Genomic DNA, 20,098 nt, shown 5'->3' on the forward strand with positions numbered 1-20,098 from the left:
AAGTTGTGCAGCCCACACCCAGCTGCAGCAAGCCTTTTCCCAAAACTCCGGGGTGGGGAAGGCGAGGGAAATCGTCAGGCTGTGGGGCAGAACCACGTGGGGAGGAAGATGGGAAGGGCTGGTCTGGGCCCCACTTTGGAGAACATTCTGACCCTAGAGTTCTGGCCCGGGGTACAGGAGTCCTGGGGGGCAGGGCGTGGTGGTTTTAAAATACATGCATTTTGGGGGGTACTAGGTTTAGGTGGTTGGGGTTCCAGTGTTGGGAACCTGAGCTGAGCGTGAGCTCCTCCCTCACACCAGGGTATGGCTCGTCACCACAGCGTGAGCTCCCCATCCTCCCTGGCACTCCTGGGAAATGCGAGGCCACACCCGCTGCCCCTCTTTTGTCTTGGTGGGGACACTTGTTTTTTTGTGAACAGCCAGCCCACAAGGGTCAGCTGAGGCTGTGGGGGGTCAGGATGGCAGAGTCAGAAGGCATGCATTTGCCCTTCGCACATTCGAGGGCTACTGGGGTGAGTCAGCCTCCTGGGTCCCGTCCATGAAGTGGGAAGGCTGCTCTGAGTTCCTGACCCTGAGTTCCTGGCTCCCTGAGGGCCTAGGGCATCTCAGGTAAACACACGGACAGAGTTAAATATGAAGGCAGCCTGGACTCATCTCTTTCCCGGACATGTGAGCGAGGGGCTGTCCTGTTAGGAAAGGATTCGGGTCTTGTCAGAGGTGCTGGCAATGGCACTGTTCCCGGTAATGGCGGGAGGCACGGGGCTCCCTTCAGGACGCTTTCGTCCTGGCCCAGAAGCTGAGGGCCTGATGTGGGCCGGGCCACCAGAGCCCCCACGACTTCCCTGCACCACCTCACACTTACCAACCTTGCACCACCTCACACTTACCAACCCTGCACCACCTCACACTTACCAACCGTGGGCAGCGCTCCCTGACCGCCCTCCAGCCCGCACACCTGGGCTGTGGGCAGCTCCTTCAGGCAGGGGGCTGGCTCAGAGAAGGGGGCTGTACGAAGTGACCAGCACTGGCCAGGGGAGGATGGGGACTCAGCCCTGGGGCCCAGCTTTGGAGCCAGTTACCTTGGTCCTCGGAGCTTCACTGGGTCCCAACTGGACCTTCCTTCTCAGGCCACAGCTTCGGCTCTGCCGGGGCTCAGATGGGCCTCTCCGTGCCCAGGGGTGATTGTTTCCAGAACAGGCGAGGATGCGAGGATTAGGGCCGAAACAGTCGATCCTGGAGGTGTCCTGGCGGGACTGGGTGGAGGGGAGGTGCTCGGGGTTCTCAGCCCGGGCCAGGAGAGCGGGCCGTGAGTGCTGGGAGGCTGGGGACTGCCTGAGCTTTGTTTTTGTTTCGCCTCTCACTCTCTGACGTGGTGTTGTCATCTCTGAAGGGCGATGCTAACAGGATACACCTGGTAGGGCCGTCGGGCGTAAGTGATGCAAGCCAAGAGTCGGAACGGTGCCTGGCAGCTGGTGACTCTGCCCAAATGCCAGTTCACGTTATTATTTCCCTCCCGCCAGGAACCACTGGGAAGGCACCATCCCCGCCGCCCCTCCTCACGGACCGCCAAGTGAACGAGAAGGTGGAGAACCTCTCCATTCAGCTGCGGCTGATGACCCGAGAGCGGAACGAACTGCGGAAGCGCCTGGCCTTCGCCACTCACGGGACCACCTTTGACAAGAGGTAGAGATCAGCCAGCTCCCCTGCCCAACGCTCACCAACCTGCCCAAGGGCACTGGTTATTATCCTGGTGCCATCACCATCCCCTCCCCGCCAGGGGGTCCTCAGCTCCAGGGGGGAGGGGCACAGGCTTGTCATGCTTCTTCCAAATGGGAATTGAAGCCCGTGGCCTGAATCACACAACTCCAGGACTGAAAGATGTGGGTGTGTCTATCAGAGGTTTGGCCCCTGACCGTGATGTCTCGTGTGTGTGTGTGTGTGTGTGTGTGTGTGTGTGTGTGCGCGCGCGCGTGCGCGCATGTGCATGTGCCACTGTCTGAGTGCATCTTCATGTGACATGTAAATACATCCATTGTACCCTGTCATGCATGTGTTAGGAAGAACATATCCCACCTGGCTTCTTTGTTTTTTTTAAAAAAATATATATTTTATTGATTTTTAGCAGAGAGGAATGGAGAGAGGGAGAGAGAGAGAGAGAGTTAGAAACATCGATGAGAGAGAAAAACATCGATCAGCTGCCTCCTGCACACCCCCTACGGGGGATGCGCCTGCAACCAAGGTACATGCCCTAGGCCGGAATCGAATCTGGGACCTTTCAGTCTGCAGGCTGACGCTCTATCCACTGAGCCAAACCGGTTTCGGCTGGCTTCTTTGTTTTAAATCAATCTTTCATTGCTTCTGCTGCCAGGAAAGGGCAGTCCAAGGGTTGGGGCAAAGGGAGAGGGCTTTCCCACCTGCATGATCCAGGGGGACTTCGTGGAGGAGGAGGAGGAGGAGGAGGAGGGATGCAGAGTGGTTATCCTTCCAGGAGGTGCTGGAGGGGTCCTTAGTGTTTTAGCTTCTTCCCTTTAGGAGCATGTGTGTGCCTTGTCCCGAGGAAAACTCCTCTTGGGGGAATGTCGGGCTGTAAGCCTGCTCTTTGAGGTTGCTCTGATGAGGAAATGCCCCAATTAGATGGCACCAAGGCGGGGCCGTGAAGACACGGTGTGCCAGCGTGCACGTTGTCCATGGCTACTTTCATGCTACGAAGGCAGCGTGTGTGGTTCCACAGCAGCCGTGTGGCCAGTAAAGCCTGAAGTGTGGCTGATGTCTGCTCTAGGGCAGGGGTTCTCAAACTCGAGTGAGCAGGGCAATCCCTAGGCCTTACTGTTGAAGCACTGATTGCTAGTTAGCCCACCCTCCCTAGTGTCTGATCCAGGAAGTCTGGGGCTGGCCTGACAATTTGCATTTCTAACTGGTTCCCAGGTGATACCAATGCTACAGGTCCTGGAACCTCATTTTCAGAACCACTGCACCCTGCCAGTTTTCTCAGCTTTGGCTGCACTTTGGAATCCCTTGGAAAGATTAAAAAAAAAAAAAATTCCCATGTCTGATTCCGAATCCAGGGTGCTGATATATTGGCCTGGGGTTTTAATGTGTACCCAAGATTGAGAATCACTGGTCTTAAGAGAGAAGAAACCTCATCATGGGTTTCTGGTGGACCCACTGTGTGCATAGGCCTGTCACAAGGTCTCCCAGAAGCTCCTAGATGGCACATTCTCAGCTCTTCAGGCCCCTGCAGGGAGCTCGGGCAGCTGAGGGTCCCTCCATCCTGGGGATTCTCATTCTGTTGGCCTGTGTGCAGCCGGGGCATCTGAACGTAACATGCATCCTGGTGATTGTGGTGTGTAAGAGACTGGTATTTGGGAAAAACTGGGCTGGGGTGACCTAGGTCACGGCTTCGGGGGAAGAGACGTTCCGTCAGTGTGTTCACGGTGCCGTTTGCCCTCTGGGCCAGGCCCTATCACAGGCTGAACCCTGACTACGAGAGGCTGAAGATCCAGTGTGTGCGCGCCATGTCGGACCTGCAGAGTCTGCAGAACCAGCACACCAATGCCTTGAAGCGGTGCGAGGAGGTGGCCAAGGAGACTGACTTCTACCAGTGAGTGGGGCCTGCCTGGCCAGGGCTCCGGCATCCGCAAACTGCTGCCTCTTCCCCTTCCCCATTTCTGGACTTGGAGCCAGGCCTCCTGGTTCTAGTCCTGCCTCTTCCATGTGGCCAGCAGTGGGCCTTCAGCTAGTGGGTTTTGCCTCAGTTTTCCCAAGCAAAAAGTGAGGCTTTTACTTTCACACCATCTTTGCAGCCTCAGAAGCAGGGTGGTTGGTAGTGATGGAGAAGGGAGCTCAGGGGGCCGGGCAGATAGATCCCTGGGATTCTGGGTCGCTGTCAAGGGCTTTGCTGTGGCTCCTGCCACAGGAGAGGCAGGTGCGGCGTGCACCCTCCTGGTCTCCTGGTGCCCCTCTGAGACCAGGTACTTGCCTGCCCACCCGCTGATATTTGCTCAGGCCTGAGTACCTCAGGACGTGGTGGTGCCAGGCCTGTCCCAGGGAGCCCCCCCTTGTCTGTGCACCCTTGTTGGTGTCAGGATTTTAATAAGTGGTGTGGGTCCTTCTGGCGTCTGGCTGACAGCAGGCTTTTGGCTGCCCCTGAGTGCTGGGCACCCAGCTTCTGTAGTTCCCTGCTGGTGTCTTGGTATAAGGGGCCCGGGAGGAGCTGATCCTGCCTGGGGTGGGGGTGGAGGCAGTTTGGGGCTCACTGTGTGTGTGGGGGGGGTTCCAGCACACTCCACAGCCGGCTCCTGAGCGACCAGACCCAGCTGAAGGACGATGTGGACACGCTGCGGCGGGAGAACGGGCAGCTGCTGCGGGAGCGGAACCTGCTGCAGCAGTCCTGGGAGGACATGAAGCGGCTCCATGAGGAGGACCAGAAGGAGATTGGCGACCTCCGGGCCCAGCAGCAGCAGGTAGAGCAGGCCGGGCGCTGCGCTCACCCTCCCCACCACCTCCAGCCACTCATCCATCCATCCCTTTCCTCCCCCTCCTGATAATTTAGCTAGTATTTCTGGAGGGTTCGCCTCATGTGAAGCTCTGGGATATGTGAGCAAACACTCAGGCCTTGTTCTCTGGACTCTGCAGTCCCCTGGAGGAGACCCGTGTTAATAAAATAATCCCAGGTACCCGTGTATCATTACGAATGATGCAAGGGCCACCAAGAAGGAGGTGCTATGTAGTGTGTACCGGGTATTAGACTTATTCTGGGGCTGGAGGTTGGGGGTCTGTAGCTTCTTTCCTTCGTACGGATCCTGTGAGATTGCAGTTGGAGAAGCTTGGAAACTTTAAAGCCCTGTGCAAATACGAGGTGGGAGTGGTTATCATCGTTATTTTGGTGGGCGTGTGGCCTATTGCTCTTGCCGCTCTCTGCAATACAAGTTGGTTTCTTTGCTTTGCCCAGCTCTTGTTTCGCGTGGACAAAGGCCTGGAGGGGCAGGCCAGTCAGAGCCTGGCTCGCTGTGAGTGATGGTGCCCCTTCTCCTCTCGGAACTGCCCGGCTGCCCAGGGACACGGCAGGCTGGTGGCATGTTCTGTGTCCACAGAGGGTTGGCTGGGTGAGGTCGGAAGGCAAGCCCAGGAGGAGACAGAGCGCTGTCCCAGCTCTGCAGCCTGGGTCTGATTAGGCAGAGAGCCCCGTCCCCGTGAGAACCATTTATGGTTCCCTGAGACACCGCAGGACTGCTGGGCTTGCTCAGCACAGTTTGGAGCAACCTGAACTCCTTGGATAGTGTAGCATGACGCTATCTTCATTGCTTTTTCATTTATAATTAGCATTTTTAAATTGTGAAACTTTTACCAGCTTACAGGAGAGTTTTAAGTACAGTGCAGAGAATTTCCCCCTTAACATTCAAGAGTACATTGCCAAGCTGATGCCCTGTCAGCCCTGAACGCACTAACGTGTCCTTCTGACTGGCAAGGATGTTCTCTATAAGAGCGACACAGGCACATCGGGAAGTCAGTGTATACACTGCCACCCCGTCAGCAGACCCCTTCGCGTTTTGCTAATTGTCTCAATAGTGTAACAGGAAAAGGATCCTGTTCAGAATAAAGCATTGCGTTCATTCCCCACATCTCTTTCATCTTTTAAAATTGGAACAGTTCCTTGGCTTTGACCTGCATGACCTTGATGCTTTGGAATGTTACCAGCCGGGTATTCTGTAGGCTGTCCCTCCACCTGGGTTTTGGCAGTCCTCACTGTTTGATGCCCTTTGAGCCTCTTAGGCAGGACCGTCACGGACATGATGCTGCCTTTTTCTCTTTGCTTCCTATTGGTTGGGACGTGGCTTGAGAGGGCCTGCCACTGATGCTGTTCACTTTATGACTACGGTGATGTCTCCAGGCTTCTCTCCTGTAAAGTTACTTGTTCACCTACCCACCTACCTGTTTACTCAAGGTTGCTGTGTTATTCAGCGGGAGCCCCTTCGAGGTTGCTTCTCTGTTGTTTTGTCATGTCTTCCTCACTCTGAGTGCTGAATCAGGCACAGGGTCAGTGACAAGATCAAGTCCATGTGTTACATGATTCCATCCACAGGAAATATCCGGAGCAGGGAAGTCTATGGAGACGGAGAGTGGCTGAGGGATGGGAGGATGGAGAGTGGTCTGCTAATGGGGACCGGTTTCTCTCTGGGGCCATGAAAATGTGCTGGAATTAGACAGTGGTAGTTGCTGCACAACTTTGTGACTGTACCCCAGACCACTGAATTGGGCACTTCAGTGGGTGAATTGTATGGTCTGTGAATTGTATGGTCAGCATAAAAAGACTCCAGTTATCACCTTGTCATTAAAAAAAAAAAAAATCAGCCCTCATGAGGCAAATATTTCCTGCCTCCCGATCCCTGTCTTCCCTAGGCCAGCGGTCGGCAAACTGCGGCTCTGTTGACGAATGAGTTTGCCGACCACTGCCTTAGGCCTTGCACGGCTGTGCAGCCAGCCAGCCTGAGAGGACCTCCACCCCCTTTCCTGCTCTTCCCACACATGGCAGGGAAGGTCCCCCCCTCCCCTCCCCAGTCCTTGTTCTCCTTTCTTTTCCCACAGCTGTGACCCTTGGGCGGGTCGTTTATTACAGTGGTCAGTGAGTTTCCCAGCTCTGTTCACGGGACCAGCGCCCCTTACCATGTGCCACATGGGACCCCCACCATGAGGGGAGGCACAGCCGGGGGTGGCTCTCCGAGCTGCCAGGCCACCTGCTGCCCCAGCCCAGGCCTCCTCACCTGAACCAGGTCCGGGGTAGGTGCCTGGCTGAGCAAAGCTCCGGCCTCGGCAGGTCAGCAGCCGAGGAAGCCGGGAACACGGGGAGGCCCAGGTTTCCTCCCCACGGGCCCGGGGGCAAAGGTTGCCCTTGCTGGACAAGGCCGGTTTTGTTGCCTGGTTCCTCCCACGCCTTGTTCACTTGAAGAGGCCCTTGCCGGGTAAATGGTGCTGTTTGACTTGCTTGTTTGCCTGAGGGATTTGTGGGGCTCCCAGCCCTCGGCATGATTTATCTCCGAGGAAATGAGGCTGCCCCGGTGGGGGTGGGGGTGGGGCTGGGGGTGCGGCGCCACAGGCAGGGGCCTGGGCCCTCTCCCACATGAGAGCAGCAGACAGGTGGTCTGTGCATGCATGTGTGTGTGTGTGTGCGTGTGCGTGTGTGTGTGTGTGTGTGTGTGTGTGTGTGTGTGTGCAGCGTGGCAATGCCATCTCCAGGGTTTCTCAGTCAGAATGCACCACTTCAATGCTCATTTGGGTCAGAAATGTCCATAGCTCTCGGGCAGAAATTGCTGAACTTGGGTGGGGGCCCAGCGTAGAGGGTGTTTTTACGTCGTCGTACTTTCCGCAGCAGCGCGTGTGTTGGGTAAGGAAAGGAGAGAACCTCAGACTGCAGTGCAGTGTCCCCCACCCCAGGACCCCCCGGGAGCTGACCGACCTCTCTGAACCGCGGGGATACACCCTCGGACACTTTCTGTCCCACTAACCATGCAGAACTTGTTTTTATTACCATCTTTTAAAAAAATCTAAGACTATATCACAGGTCTGCTTATAGTTTCTATAAGTTTGGAACATCCTACAAGGTATTACACAGTTTGGTTGTCAATAACTTATTAGCCCCCTCTGCACGTGCTGAGAATGGTTGTCGACTTCCCTGTTACAAATGCTTTTTTGGGGGACACACTTACCCAGGTCCTTGCGTTCCCTTGTGCACGTGTGATACAATTGGATTCTTAGGGGTAAAATTGCGGGGTCTAAAGCATTGCTGCTCTCTGTCAGTAGGTTCTGCCAATTTATTTGGGAACTGTATAGGGCCTCAGGAGACTTCTGTCTGCACTTCCTGGCTCTGAGCCCTGCCTTTAAATATACTTGCTTCTCTGGTGATTCATGAAAGTTAGCTTTTCCCAGACATCCCAGGAAAGGGGCTTCACAGCCTCAACGAGAGGCCCAGAGGAGACGTGTTTCTGACCGGGGCAGGGCAGTTGTGTGGGCGCCCTGTGGGAGCCGCTCAGACCCGGCTCTGTGCCTCCCGGTGACACTGCTCCCCGCCTCCCAGGCCCCTCCCGCCCCATCTGGAGGGCAGGCATCTCTAGACTGTCGCCTGCCCGAGACGAGAAGTTCACTGCATTCTCGGGGAATTCTGGGCCCAGTTTCAATTCTCTCTCATTTGGACTTCCAGTATAGCTTTGGCTGGGAAGCTGAGCATTGGATTGGTGTGTGTGTGCATGTGTGTGCATGTGCAACTTCTTACTACGAACATAATCTACAATAATAAAAGCGTAATATGCTAATTAGACTGGACAGCAAATGATTTTCCAGACGAAGCCGGGCCTGCGAGGACTGAGGCAAGCCGCCGTGGCTGTGAAGGCTGAGCCCCTTGCATGAATTTCGTGCATGGGGCTCTAGTCTAATGCTAAAACGGAAAAAATCCTAGACTAATGGGATAGCTTTTTTGAATTCTCTGGAGTTAACTTTGGCTGCGCTTTCCCTAGATTTCTTCAGATGCGTTCGATGACCTTGGCACAGGCATGTCCTAAGGCCTCTTCTGGAGAAAAGTGGAGACGTGTTTGGGGCCCGGGAGCCTCTGAATGTGTGGCTGCTGCTCTGTGGGAAGGGTTGTTCTTCAGGGCTCCGGCTGGCTGGGAGCCAGAGGCTAGATGTTGGGGAAGGTCGGTTTCCACTCACCATAGGCAAGACCTCCAGGCAGGCCTCTCGTGCAGTTCCCACTGGTGGGATAGCCGGAGTCCTGGCCCAAATAGCACAGGTTGTCAGCCCGATTCCCCTGGCCCCCAGTTCCTGGACCCCACATGTGATCACAGTGGGGTAAGCCTCAGAGGGGATCCCTGGGCACTGGTGAGTTCTGGGATTTTCCCTGATCAGCCCCGTCTCACTGGGACCTGGTGGCCCACCTGCCCTGTTGGTTTCTGGGTTGCCATGCAGCGAGGTCCAAGCTCCTCCCTGTTAGGGCATTTGGGGGGCTTTTCCCCATGAAGAAAGGTCAGGCCAAGGTGTAGATCGCGAATCCTGGGCTCTGCTGGCGAAGGCCTGACTTTGTGTCATTTCGAGGCTGCCTTTGAAATTTGTTTTTAATGAAGCTTGAAAGATGGGACTGCAGGAGAGCATTTGCCTGGTTTGCGCAGGGCTGCCACCTTGTGGGAACTCCGAGAATGGCAGCAGTGCCTTTGTTCTGCAGAAACCACTTGACTCCTTTGGAGACCTTGGGATTCTCACCTGGCTTAGGGATATTTAGAGTAAAACATCTAAAATGACTTAAATATATATTGCTTTCAGAGAAGAAGGAAGAGGGAGAGATAGCTAGAAACATCATTGATGAGAGGGAGTCATTGATCTGCTGCCTCCTGTGTGCCCCCTACTAGGCGTTGAGCCTAGCCTGCAGCCCGGGCATGTGCCCTGACTGGGAATCGAACTGTGACCTCTGAGTTCTTGGGTCAATGCTCAACCACTGGCCCACTCAGCTTGGCAAAATAATTTTTAATTGAAACATTCAAGGTACTGCCACAGTCAGGGCAATCCGTGACTATACATAACACTACCAACACGTGCCCTTAAAAATGTGCAGAAACGGTTAAGACAGTTTTATCACAATTAAAAACTAAAGGAACAATCTGACAGTATGAAGTCTCGGTGAGGATGCATTGAGGTCGGAGACTCTCGGAACTCTGCCCACAGCTGGTAGGTCCTGCGTTGGTGGACAACGTGATGTTGTCCAGAAGGCGTGAAAAAGGCCACGTCCTGATACCCAATACGGGGCCGCACTGCTGCTAGAGGAACCCCTCAGGTGTGGGAGAGCAGACGTGTGCAGCGGTGTTCACGGCAGTATCGTTATAACAGCCCAAACCCCCACAGACCCCGCCTCCCCGCAAATAAACAGAGACAACGTGAATGTTCACCAGACAGAAGAGGGAGAGCGTGGCCTCACACAGTGAGGTGCTGCGGGCGCCACTCCACGCAGTCCCAGAGGCGCGTCCAGTGAAGGAAGCGCACACGGTGCCCCTGGAGGAGCACAGATGACGCTGTGCCCACGTGAAGAGGGTCCGCTGCACGTTCAGGGGAGCGATTCCTGGGGAGGGGAGGGAAGGGGAGAGCGATGGGGTGAGCAGGGTGCCTTGGGGGCGTTAGCAGTATCAGCAAGACCCTATTTCTTTGAAAATCACTTTGATATCACAAGATGTTGAGATTAGAGCTAAGTGGTGGGTGCTTAGAATTTTGTTCTTCATTTGCTGTGCTTTTCTGTATGTTTGGAAGAGACTCACCGGTTGTTTTAAGAATGGGCTTTAGCGGGTGGAGTGGTTTTCCGGCTGTTTCTCTGTGTGGGTCCTTCTGCACAGCGAGCCATTCGTGCTAAGCGGTGGAGGTTTTCACCGGCAGGAAACCTCTTACTGGAGGAGCTTTGTATTTTGGTGTCCTTGTAAGATTTCCTTTGAAGGAAAGAGCCTTCCTTCCTTCCTTCCTTCCTTCCTTCCTTCCTTCCTTCCTTCCTTCCTAAAAAAGGAAAAAGAGCAGAAACCGATTTGGCTCAGTGGATAGAGCGTTGGCCTGCAGACTGAAAGGTCCCAGGTTCGATTCCGGTCAAGGGCGGCATGTATCTTGGTTGGGGGCATATCCCCAGTAGGGGGCGTGCAGGAGACAGCTGATCTGTGTTTCTCTCTCATCGATGTTTCTAACTCTCTAATCCTCTTTCTTCCTCTCTTTAAAAAATCAATAAAATATATTAAAAAAAAAATAAAAAAGGGAAAAAGACTAAAAGCCCCGAGTGAGCTGATTCCTGAGGCTCCCTTCCTCTCTGTTAGTCTGCAGTCCCAGAGCCGATGCTGTGTGTCTCAGGGACACGCTCCTGTTCCTGGCCTCTGTGGTTCTGGCCGCTCATGAACCCCTCCTGGGCATTTCCTGCGAATCCTATTCACGGAGGGCTGGCCCCGCCCAGGGAGCTCGGAGATGTCGCAGGTTCTGTTCCAGGTCACCGCAATGTCGTGAGCCCTGTCTCTCTGCCGGCCGGGGTGCTGCCTTCAGTTTGTCAGAGAACACACCACCGAGAACACCCACCGCGGCTGCAGTAAGAGGAGGCTGCCCGTGTGCAGCAGCTCCAGGTTCTGGCTTTCTGGCCTCTGTGATCTGATAACCCGGGGTCCAGGCTGAAGGACCAGGCGATGCCTGGACTGGAGCTGGCATGGTTAGGCAGGCTTTTCTGGTTCAGTCCTCTCATGGAGGAGTAAGGAAACCGAAAGCGGGGAGGTGGGTGACGTGCCAACACCAGCAGCTCCCCCACCGACCTCTGCAGGCCCCTGACAGCCTCCTGAGTCATCTTGTTTTCCTTCTCTAGAACAGTGCCCCGAGCAAACCTGCAATGGCTCTCTTGCTTAAAGTGCTCCCAGGGTTCCCTCTCCCTCAGGACACAGTTTTGGCTGTGAGCCTTGAAGCCAGGCGGCCTGTCAGGTTCCTTCTGAACCCACTGCTCCCGTGCAAGGCTCCCCTCGCTCGACCCTGTCCTTCCCTTTGTGCCTGGCACATGCTGGGCGGTCCTGCCGCAGGGCCCTGGCGCTGCTCACCCAGCGGCTCTGGGCTGCTGCAGCGGCGCATTTGCATCACGTTCTTGAATGATCTCCTCAGGCCTTAGCCTCTCCCACACCTGCTCCAAAGGTCTCTCCCGCTCATTAGCCTCCTTCATTCGTTATTTTCTTGATGGTTCTTATTATGCCAGGAAGTTACTTTATTTGGTCTCATTCTCTTCCTTTCTATCTACCTACTTATCTGTCTGTCTGTCCATTTGTGCATTCATATTCTCCTCCAGGACTAGAGGGACACCAGCCACAGTTGTCTGTGTCCTATCTGGCATCACTAGCATCTGGAACATGTCAGGTGTGGGTTCTCAGACCTGCTGGTCTCCAGGTGTGATTGTCTAGGAGGACTCAGCATATAATCCTACTCACGGCTAACGTTCATTCCAGTGGAAGCACACAAAGCAAAGTCAGCAAAGGGAGAGGTGCGTGGGGTGAAGTCCGGAGGACACCAGTGCGGGTCCCAGCACATGCTCAGGGCCCTGGCGCCGAGTCCACACGGCACGAGTGGAGTGGTGTTAAGGGGCTGGCCCCAGAGGCACTGCTGCCTGCATGTGCTGAGACATCAGACTCCCAGAGAAAGCAGGAGCTCAGCCTGAGCCACGCTGTTCACCTGCTCCAGGCACTGGGAGTCCCTCTTCTCACCCGGGGAAAGTCCGTATCAGTGTAGGGAACTCTTTGCCACCCGGGTTCCCGGGCACCAGCCAGGGTGGACCTGCAGGCAGCCCTTCTAAGGAGAGAAGTGGAGCCTGCTGGGAGCTCCCTTCAGCACATTATTTACCAAATGCTTACCAACGAATGAGTCACCCAGGGTGACTGCAGGGCTGTGGAGTCACCTGAGATCATCCCGGGGCCTCCCCTCCCTGGTCAGCAGTTCTACCCCCAGCAGCACCGGGAGGTGAGAGTGCTCAGCAACAGAGCGAAGGCTCTGAGAGGTCCCTCGTTGCAGACACCTGTCTGTGTGCAGCCCGGCAATTCCGGAGTCTTCCTCCTGTCAGTCTGTCCTTCCTCCGGGGCCCCCCCCCTCCCCCCAGACCCCCGGTGAGTGTGACTTTCTGGTCCCAGGTGCTGAAGCACAACGGGTCGTCAGAAATCCTCAGCAAGCTGTACGACACGGCCATGGACAAGCTGGAGGTGGTCAAGAAGGACTACGACGCCCTGCGCAAGAGGTACAGCGAGAAGGTGGCCATCCACAACTCGGACCTGAGCCGCCTGGAGCAGCTGGAGGAGGAGAACCAGCGCCTGCTGAAGCAGACGGACATGCTGACCCAGCAGAGGGACACGGCCATCCAGCTGCAGCACCAGTGCGCCCTCTCCCTGCGGAGGTAGGAGCGAGGCCCCGAGGTGGGAGAGCGGGCCCTGAGGGGGGAGAACGGCCCGAGGGCCAGGCGCACCTTCTTCGCTCTGGGGCCCTGGCCTCTGTGGGCGAGTAGTTCCCTGTGAGGCTCCCAGAGGTGTCCGGAGAGTGAGAGCAGCACAGCCATCGTGCTTTTCCAATCAGAAAGTGCTCATCTCCAGGAAACGTTTTCTTGACACTCAGTGTGTCTTGGGAGAAGTTCTTCCTCTCTTGAACAACTTCAGGGTGTTCTGACCGTCTCATTTCCTAGGGCTCCCACAAGCCTCTCCCCTCTGTCAGTCACTCGCCTATCAAATTGCAAAGTTAATTGTCCGAGGCATCGAGGCATCATTTCTTCCAGAATTTTTTTTTTTAATTGAGGTTTCTCATCCATAGGGAAGTGAGCCCTAGTCTCAAACAGTATCCTGTGAAGTACATTTCTGCAGAATCCCGGTTCCCCGGAGTGCTCATTGCTTTCTTAGGGAAAGTGTTGTCTGGATAGAAACGGTTTTGGAATTGCCAAGTTGCACACAGACACAGGTGTCCGCAATGCGGGGCTTCTCAGAGCGTTCACGCTGGTCCCGAGCACTGGACAGAATGCAGTATTTCCCAAACATACGTCACCCAAGAACATATTTTTTTTTTCCTTTTTAATGAGCACCACGCGGGATGGGTGTTCTCAGAACACACTTTCGGAAATGCCACTCTAGATCCGCGGGCTCTTAACTTGCAGGGTTGCCTGGCTTGGAAGGGCTGAGCTCTGCCCTCATACTAACCTGGAGCCTCTGGGCCAGCCCCCTCCATCTCCTTATTGTCTGTATTTGTAAAGGAGGTGGTGGGATGAAATGACTGATAGACCACTTTTATCTCTCATATGCTGTGATTCCAGCATTAAAATAATGTCGCTGACTGTGGAAGACATTTGCTGCTGTTCCCAGTAGAGCAGGGACATGAAGTCCTCAGTTCAACTTTCGGTTTTAGTAACAGGCTGAGAAACATTCCCGGCCTGGGCACTGCTGCTCCGTGACTTCCCTCCTGGGGGTGCGGAGAGTGACCTCACTCGAAACTTCATGCTTGACTGTCCAGCAACAACAGAGCTGACCGGGCAGGTCTCCACCCCCCACTCCCCACCCCCCATGTCCTGGCTGCCTTTCTCCCCAGGTTCGAGGCGATCCACCATGAGCTGAACAAGGCCACGGCCCAGAACAAGGACCTGCAGTGGGAGATGGAGCTGCTGCAGTCGGAGCTGACGGAGATGAGGAGCACGCAGGCAAAGACCGCCAAGGAGTCGGAGAAGTACAAGGAGGAGCGGGACGCGGTGTACAGCGAGTACAAGCTCATCATGAGCGAGCGCGACCAGGTCATCTCCGAGCTGGACAAGCTTCAGACCGAAGTGGAGCTGGCCGAGTCCAAGCTCAAGAGCAGCACGTCGGAGAAGAAGGCGGCCAGCGAGGAGATGGAGGCCCTGCGGCAGGTAGGTGGCTGGGCGCCGGTCTCCCGGACTCTGGGACGGCGGCGAGGGAGGAAGGGCTGCGGCGTGCACAGTGTCCAGCTAGCAGCCAGCTAGCAGAAGCTCAGAGCGAAGAGCTTCTCCTCTTAGGCCTGCGTGCTGGCTGGGTCATGGGCGCTGCCCAGGAAGTGGCTGCACTTGCTGTACTTAGTGCCCGGCTTTAATCTGTGCTACAGGGATGCCAGGGGAGTCCGGCCATGGTCTCAGCCTCCACCCCTCCCAGTGTAGGAAGCAAGTCAGGTGACATGGCCAGACACGCGTGTGTCCCATGCACAGACACTCGTCGTGGGCCAGTCTTGTGCTGAAGGCCAGCAGGTATCTCGAAGAGTTTCTCATGAAGAAGGAAGTTCCCAAGGCCAACTTTCCAAAGCCGTGGCTGCCTTTGGCCTCGTGAGCCAGAAGAGCACCCTCAGGGCTCCTTTCTCCCGGCATCTGAGGGGTCTGCTCATTCGGGGGCAGCGGCGCCTGCTGGGAAGATGGTCTAAGAGGCTATGCCAGAGGCCCTTCTGCAGTCTTGCTTCCTGGGGGACAGGCCTCCGGGATTGGGGCCCGGGGCTCTCTAGCATTAGAGTGAGACCACTTAGCCTGAGTCCTGAGGGATGAGTCCGTGTGGACCCTTTTCATCCTGCCTCCTGGCCCCGCGGCTTCATCGCTGACACCCCTCATCCCAAGTGCGATGTGTCCTGCCGGCTTCCTGATTTGAGGTTCCCTTCCCATCCTGAGGGTGGGTCAGCGAGTGGTTCTGTTTAGACCTGAACTTGACCATAGCAGACTTTCTCCCGTGGGAATGCCTCTCCATTCTACTTTCCCGTGTAGTTTATTGAAGCTTGGGAGCATTGGCAGGGGATGGCGGACATTGGGTTGTGGGAGCCAGAGCCCCTGGACCCAGCACGAGGCAGGGCTGATGCCTGAGGCGTGGCCAGGGCCCTGTGAGGCTTTCCGTGAGCAGTGGCATCTCCTGATGCCCAGGCAGTGCGGGGGCCATGGATGACAGGGGCACAGGCCCTGTGCTTGGAGTGGGCCTTCTCAGTCATGTGACCTCTTATATTTTGGGACCTCAGTTTCCTCCTCTGCAAAATGGGAATGATAATGGATAGCGTCTACCTCAGGGGGCTGTGGCGAGCACATGACTTAACATTGAAAACGTACTTAGATCAGTGCCCGCACGAAGCAGGAATGATTTAAACCTTTACTATTAAGATGATTATTAGCTACTCTGTCAGGAACCCTGTGAAAGTGCCCTGGAGGCAAAAATGGGGCAACTAATGGCAATTTCACATCAAGGGAGTGAGACGTTTCCAAACCATCGAGGTGAAAGCCGTTGTGAAAAGGAGGTTTTACTTCGATGAGTTTTTTTTTTTTTAAAAGAATGAAGGAATTTCTAATGAGCAAATAGAATGTACTAGAACATGGTAATTGTCCTGGAAAAACTATCAACTCCTGGTTTTCACACTCCAGCATCTGAGAACGTAATGGTTGGGGAAAATGTTGTTATCAAACAAGGCAAACAAAATGATGAAGAGGACGTCTTCAGAAATGACTGAGCCAGTCAGTCACTGCACCAGAAAGTCAAGGCTGACGTAGGAGACACATTAGAGATGAGCCTGGAAGAGGACATGGCCACACGGAGGGGCTTTGACATGAGGAGGGTAACCATTTCCTGTGCAGGAATGTGGGAAGCACCGAGAAGTAGGAAGAGTTGCCGACTTCCAAGTGCCAGCATCTGGTGGCAGCCCGTCCCCCAACTGCCCGCACCCATGCGTGCCCTCCAGCCCGGATCCCGGCTCGGGCTTCGCAGGGGGCATTGGCTGGGTGTCAAGTCTGCCTGTCAGCTGAGGCAGGAATCTTTTCCAGGCACCGATCCAGCCAGCAGGCAGGAGAGCCTCCGCCCCCACTCCCACCGGCAGGTTCCACAGCTGAAGCCCTCGATTCCTCCTCTGCTCTGTGTGGCTTCTCCGAGACCACGTCCCCGCTCCCCCAAGTGGGCCGGGCCAGCTCTGTGGCCGGGCCATTTTGGCCCTAAGATGTGGGTGGGTGGGAGGCTCTTAATCTCCCCAGGGCCTGACGGGACTCCAGACCTGCGGGTGTGGGCTCTGCCCCAGGCCTTTCTCCTTGGCCTTAGGTCGAGGTGGGGTGAGTGTCCTGTGAAAGCCAGCCGTCCCTTCCTTAGCCTGTCGCCCCAAGGTCACCAGGGTGGCCAGAGGACACCATGCGTGGTACGTGTGCAGGGTGAGATCTGCATGCTGTGGAGGAAGAAGCACAGGGGCAAGAATCTCGGGGACCTGGGGCTCAGCTCCCCCAGGTGGAGCAGTCACTTCCTGGAACCCTGAAGTTCCTCATTGGTGTAATCAGGGCTCAGACAAGGGACCTCAGCTCCCATTCTGTTGCCCTTTTAAAGATCCCTATTCCTCCTCTCTCCTCAATAAAACCAGGTATTGTGCTTCCGGTGTTTCTCAGAAGGAAACAGTGTTTTGGAGGTGTTTTCATTTTGGAGACTAACAAGGATAGCCCCAGCAGAAGGAAGGGGAGATGGGGCAGAAGTGAGGAGAGTAGGTGCTGCCTGATCCCCTGGCATTGGTCTCTCTGCCTCTACCTCCAGCCTTCAGCTTGAGATGCTTATCCAGGGCCAAAAGGAAAGACCTTTCACTGAAACCACATGTTAACACGTTTCAAATAGAAAACTATGTTAATATAAAACACTGAGTAAAATATAAATTTAAGAAAAAACATTTTTAGACCTAAAACACATTACAATAAATTCATGCTAGAGTTATAATAATAAAAAAATGATTGTGTTTTTTTTAAAAAAATATATCAAACTAAACAAGTACTCAGCATTTGCATAAAAGTGGGGGAAATAAAAACGGAAATCATCTGGCATGACTTGATCCTGGGGAGTGTCTCAGCAGAGCGTGACCTGTCACTCTCTCGAGTTAAGGTGTTATTCTTGTGCAACACCCCCCCCCCCCCATCCCCCCAGCTCCTCCTGACTCTGGACGTGAGAGACGAGGGGGAGTTAGAAGCCGACTGCACGCATTTCCCTCTGTCTCCGTCATCCTTGTCTCTTGGCTGACCTGGCGAGGTCTCCGGGGGTGTTTCCGCGTTGGCGTGTTGCTGTCTGCTGTGGGGCCGGGGAAGCCTCATCTGTGCTCATCTTCCTCACACTTGTCGCTCTGAGGCGCAGAGTCCGGGTGGAGATGCAGGGTCTGCTCCTCTCGGTCTTGTTTGTGTTTTCCCCTGAGCAGGAGGCCTGGGAGCGAGAGTAGGAGCAGACACTTGCTTTATGGCTTCCCTGTGCTTTCTAAGGATCAGAGGCACAGGGAGCTTGCTGTATGAGCTCTTTGAAGGGTTGGATTTGAATTTTAACGGAGTGTGTAATGCTCTGGGGAGGCGTCAAGACGCAAGTGCTTCCGATTTCAGCTTTTAAATCGAACTGAGATGCACAGGCCCTCACCAGCACAACTGCTGCCTGTTCAGATGGGAGAGAAACCCAGGATGCCAGGGTGCAAAAACCAGGACACAGAAACAGTGCTGCGGCCAGAGTCGGACATGACCCTGACCAGGACCTCCACCCTTCACTGCAGTTGGGCCTTGCTTCTTTATGTTTTGTCACAGGAGCACTTCGCTTTTTATTTTTGTTAAAAATTTTTTATGTGTGTATGTATGTATGTATGTATATATGTATTTCAGAGAGGAAGGGAGAGAGAAACATCAATGATGAGAGTGAATCATTGATTAGCTGCCTCCTGCACGCCCCCACGGGGGATGGAGCCTGCAACCCAGGCATGTGGCCTGATCAGGAATCGAACTGTGACTTCCTGGTTCCTAGGTTGATGCTCAAACACTGAGCCACGCGGGCGGGGCTCACAGGGGCACTGAGAGCCACGTGGTGGCTCCCTGTGAGATACAAGCCCGTAAGTGGCAGGGTGGAGCCTGGAGCAAGCCCTCCAGGGGAGATGGTCCCCTGGGCCACTGATACTTGGCTGAGAGAGACAGGGGTTCGAGTTCAGGCACTGTGCGGAGAGGTGAGAGTTTGGACTAACGCTACTAGGGTCAGAGCATGGCTGGGGTGCAAGGTCACTGGGAGATGGGGGTACAGCAGGGGGGTGTATGGATGGGACCCCAGTGTCCCCCTCCATCTGGCTCCCGGGAGTTCAGCCCTGCCCCGGCCCCCGTCATTCGGATGGTACTTCTGAGCCAGATACCCAGTAACCTCCTCCTCTGCCGGCCCCTCGTCCCCACCAGATCAAAGACACAGTGGCCATCGACGCCGGGAGAGCCAACAAGGAGGCAGAGACCCTGCGGAAGCAGTGCAAGGCTCTGTGCCAGGAGCTGAAGGAAGCCCTCCAAGAGGCGGACGTGGCTAAGTGCCGGCGGGACTGGGCCTTCCAGGAGCGGGACAAGATCGTGGCCGAGCGGGACAGTATCCGGTACGGTGCCCTGGGCGGTGTGGGCTCGGGCCCCCCGGCACACTGGTTCTTTGTGGGGGTGGGAGGGGCGGCGCTGTCACTCACCACGGGTCCAGGGAAGGTGAGAGTGGCTGGGCTCTTCCCTTCTCACCCCAGGCGACGCCCCACTCGCCTCAGAGCATTAGCATGTCCACGTGTCTCTGCTCGATGGCACTTCGCCCCAGACCCTGTCCCAGTGCACTGAGACCCTGCGGGGTGGCCCGAGACCAGGCTGGTTTCTCGGGGGGCTGCTGATGACACAGTCAGAACTGCGTTCTCCCAGGAAGTATTAATGGGCACCTACTATGTGCCAGGATCTTAGTCCCTTGAGTGAGGAGATCCTGGGAGACAGCTCAGAGCTCCCAGGTGGGGTGATGCCTGTGGGGGCCACGGGCAGCTCTGCCAGCCAGGGCACAGGGGAAGGAGGATGTGTGAACGGAGTTCAGGGCCGTGAGGGGGCAGCAGGGCACTGGGCAGGGGGAGCAGATGGGGAGGTTTCCCCAGAAAGCACGGAATCCGAGCGAGAATGCAAGCATGAGTGGGATTTTCCCACAGGGGACGGGCTTTGTGGCCTGAGCGACCACCATCAGCAAAGGTGTAATGAAGAGGCAGGAGGGACATGGGTATGACTGAGCAGGTCTCGCCCTTCGTGTTGGAGCAGGCAGCTGACAGTGTCCTGGGGGCAGTTGTGAGGGCTTAAAAAGAAGTGGGAGTGGGTTCCGGTGGAGGGAGCGCCAGGAGAGGCTGGGGTGGGGTGTTGGTAATGACTGTCATTGAGGGTTTTGGAAAGACCCCTGGTGGCCTTTTGAAGGAGAGGCTGATGTCCATGCAGGCTGGCCAGGCGGTGAGGGTTCAGGGTGGGGGACTTGGGGCCATGGAGGGGGTTCCAGATCTCAGGATCCTTCCAGTGGCAGGTGTGGTGCCGGAGGTGGCGCAGAGCACAGACTCCCTGTTTCCACGTCGCCTGTCCCCGCTTCCTCTCTGAGGAGCCGAGCCAGTCCTGAGGTCCTGGCGGCCCCATGTCCGTTAGCGGAGCTGTCCCGCCTGCACCTGCGCAGAGCTGTCTGGCCGTGGGGTGGGAGCAGCTTTGAGAGGCCTCATGAGGGTTGTTAGGCATCTCGTCGGTGCTGGGCACGGCCCCTGGGTGGGTTGGGGGAGGGTAGTGGAACCCAGTGCTTGTTGCCGAATAACTGGGGTGGGAGTGGGGGGGGGT

The 20,098-nt window shown here is 55.7% G+C and overlaps 1 protein-coding gene across 2 annotated transcripts in view; it reads left to right on the forward strand.

Annotated features, from left to right (window-relative positions):
• DLG5 (discs large MAGUK scaffold protein 5) overlaps positions 1-20,098 on the forward strand; it is a 109,250-nt gene that overhangs the window by 58,324 nt on the left and 30,828 nt on the right. For both annotated transcript variants that reach the window (XM_084903658.1, XM_084903659.1), the window contains 6 exons: positions 1,521-1,683; positions 3,458-3,601; positions 4,280-4,463; positions 12,657-12,916; positions 14,089-14,401; positions 18,683-18,867. In XM_084903658.1, coding sequence (XP_084759784.1) covers positions 1,521-1,683; positions 3,458-3,601; positions 4,280-4,463; positions 12,657-12,916; positions 14,089-14,401; positions 18,683-18,867 — 1,249 coding nt within the window. The remainder of the gene's footprint in view (positions 1-1,520; positions 1,684-3,457; positions 3,602-4,279; positions 4,464-12,656; positions 12,917-14,088; positions 14,402-18,682; positions 18,868-20,098) is intronic.

Source organism: Pipistrellus hanaki, assembly GCF_964339955.1.
Source record: "Pipistrellus hanaki genome assembly, chromosome: 14".
NCBI lineage: Eukaryota > Metazoa > Chordata > Mammalia > Chiroptera > Vespertilionidae > Pipistrellus > Pipistrellus hanaki.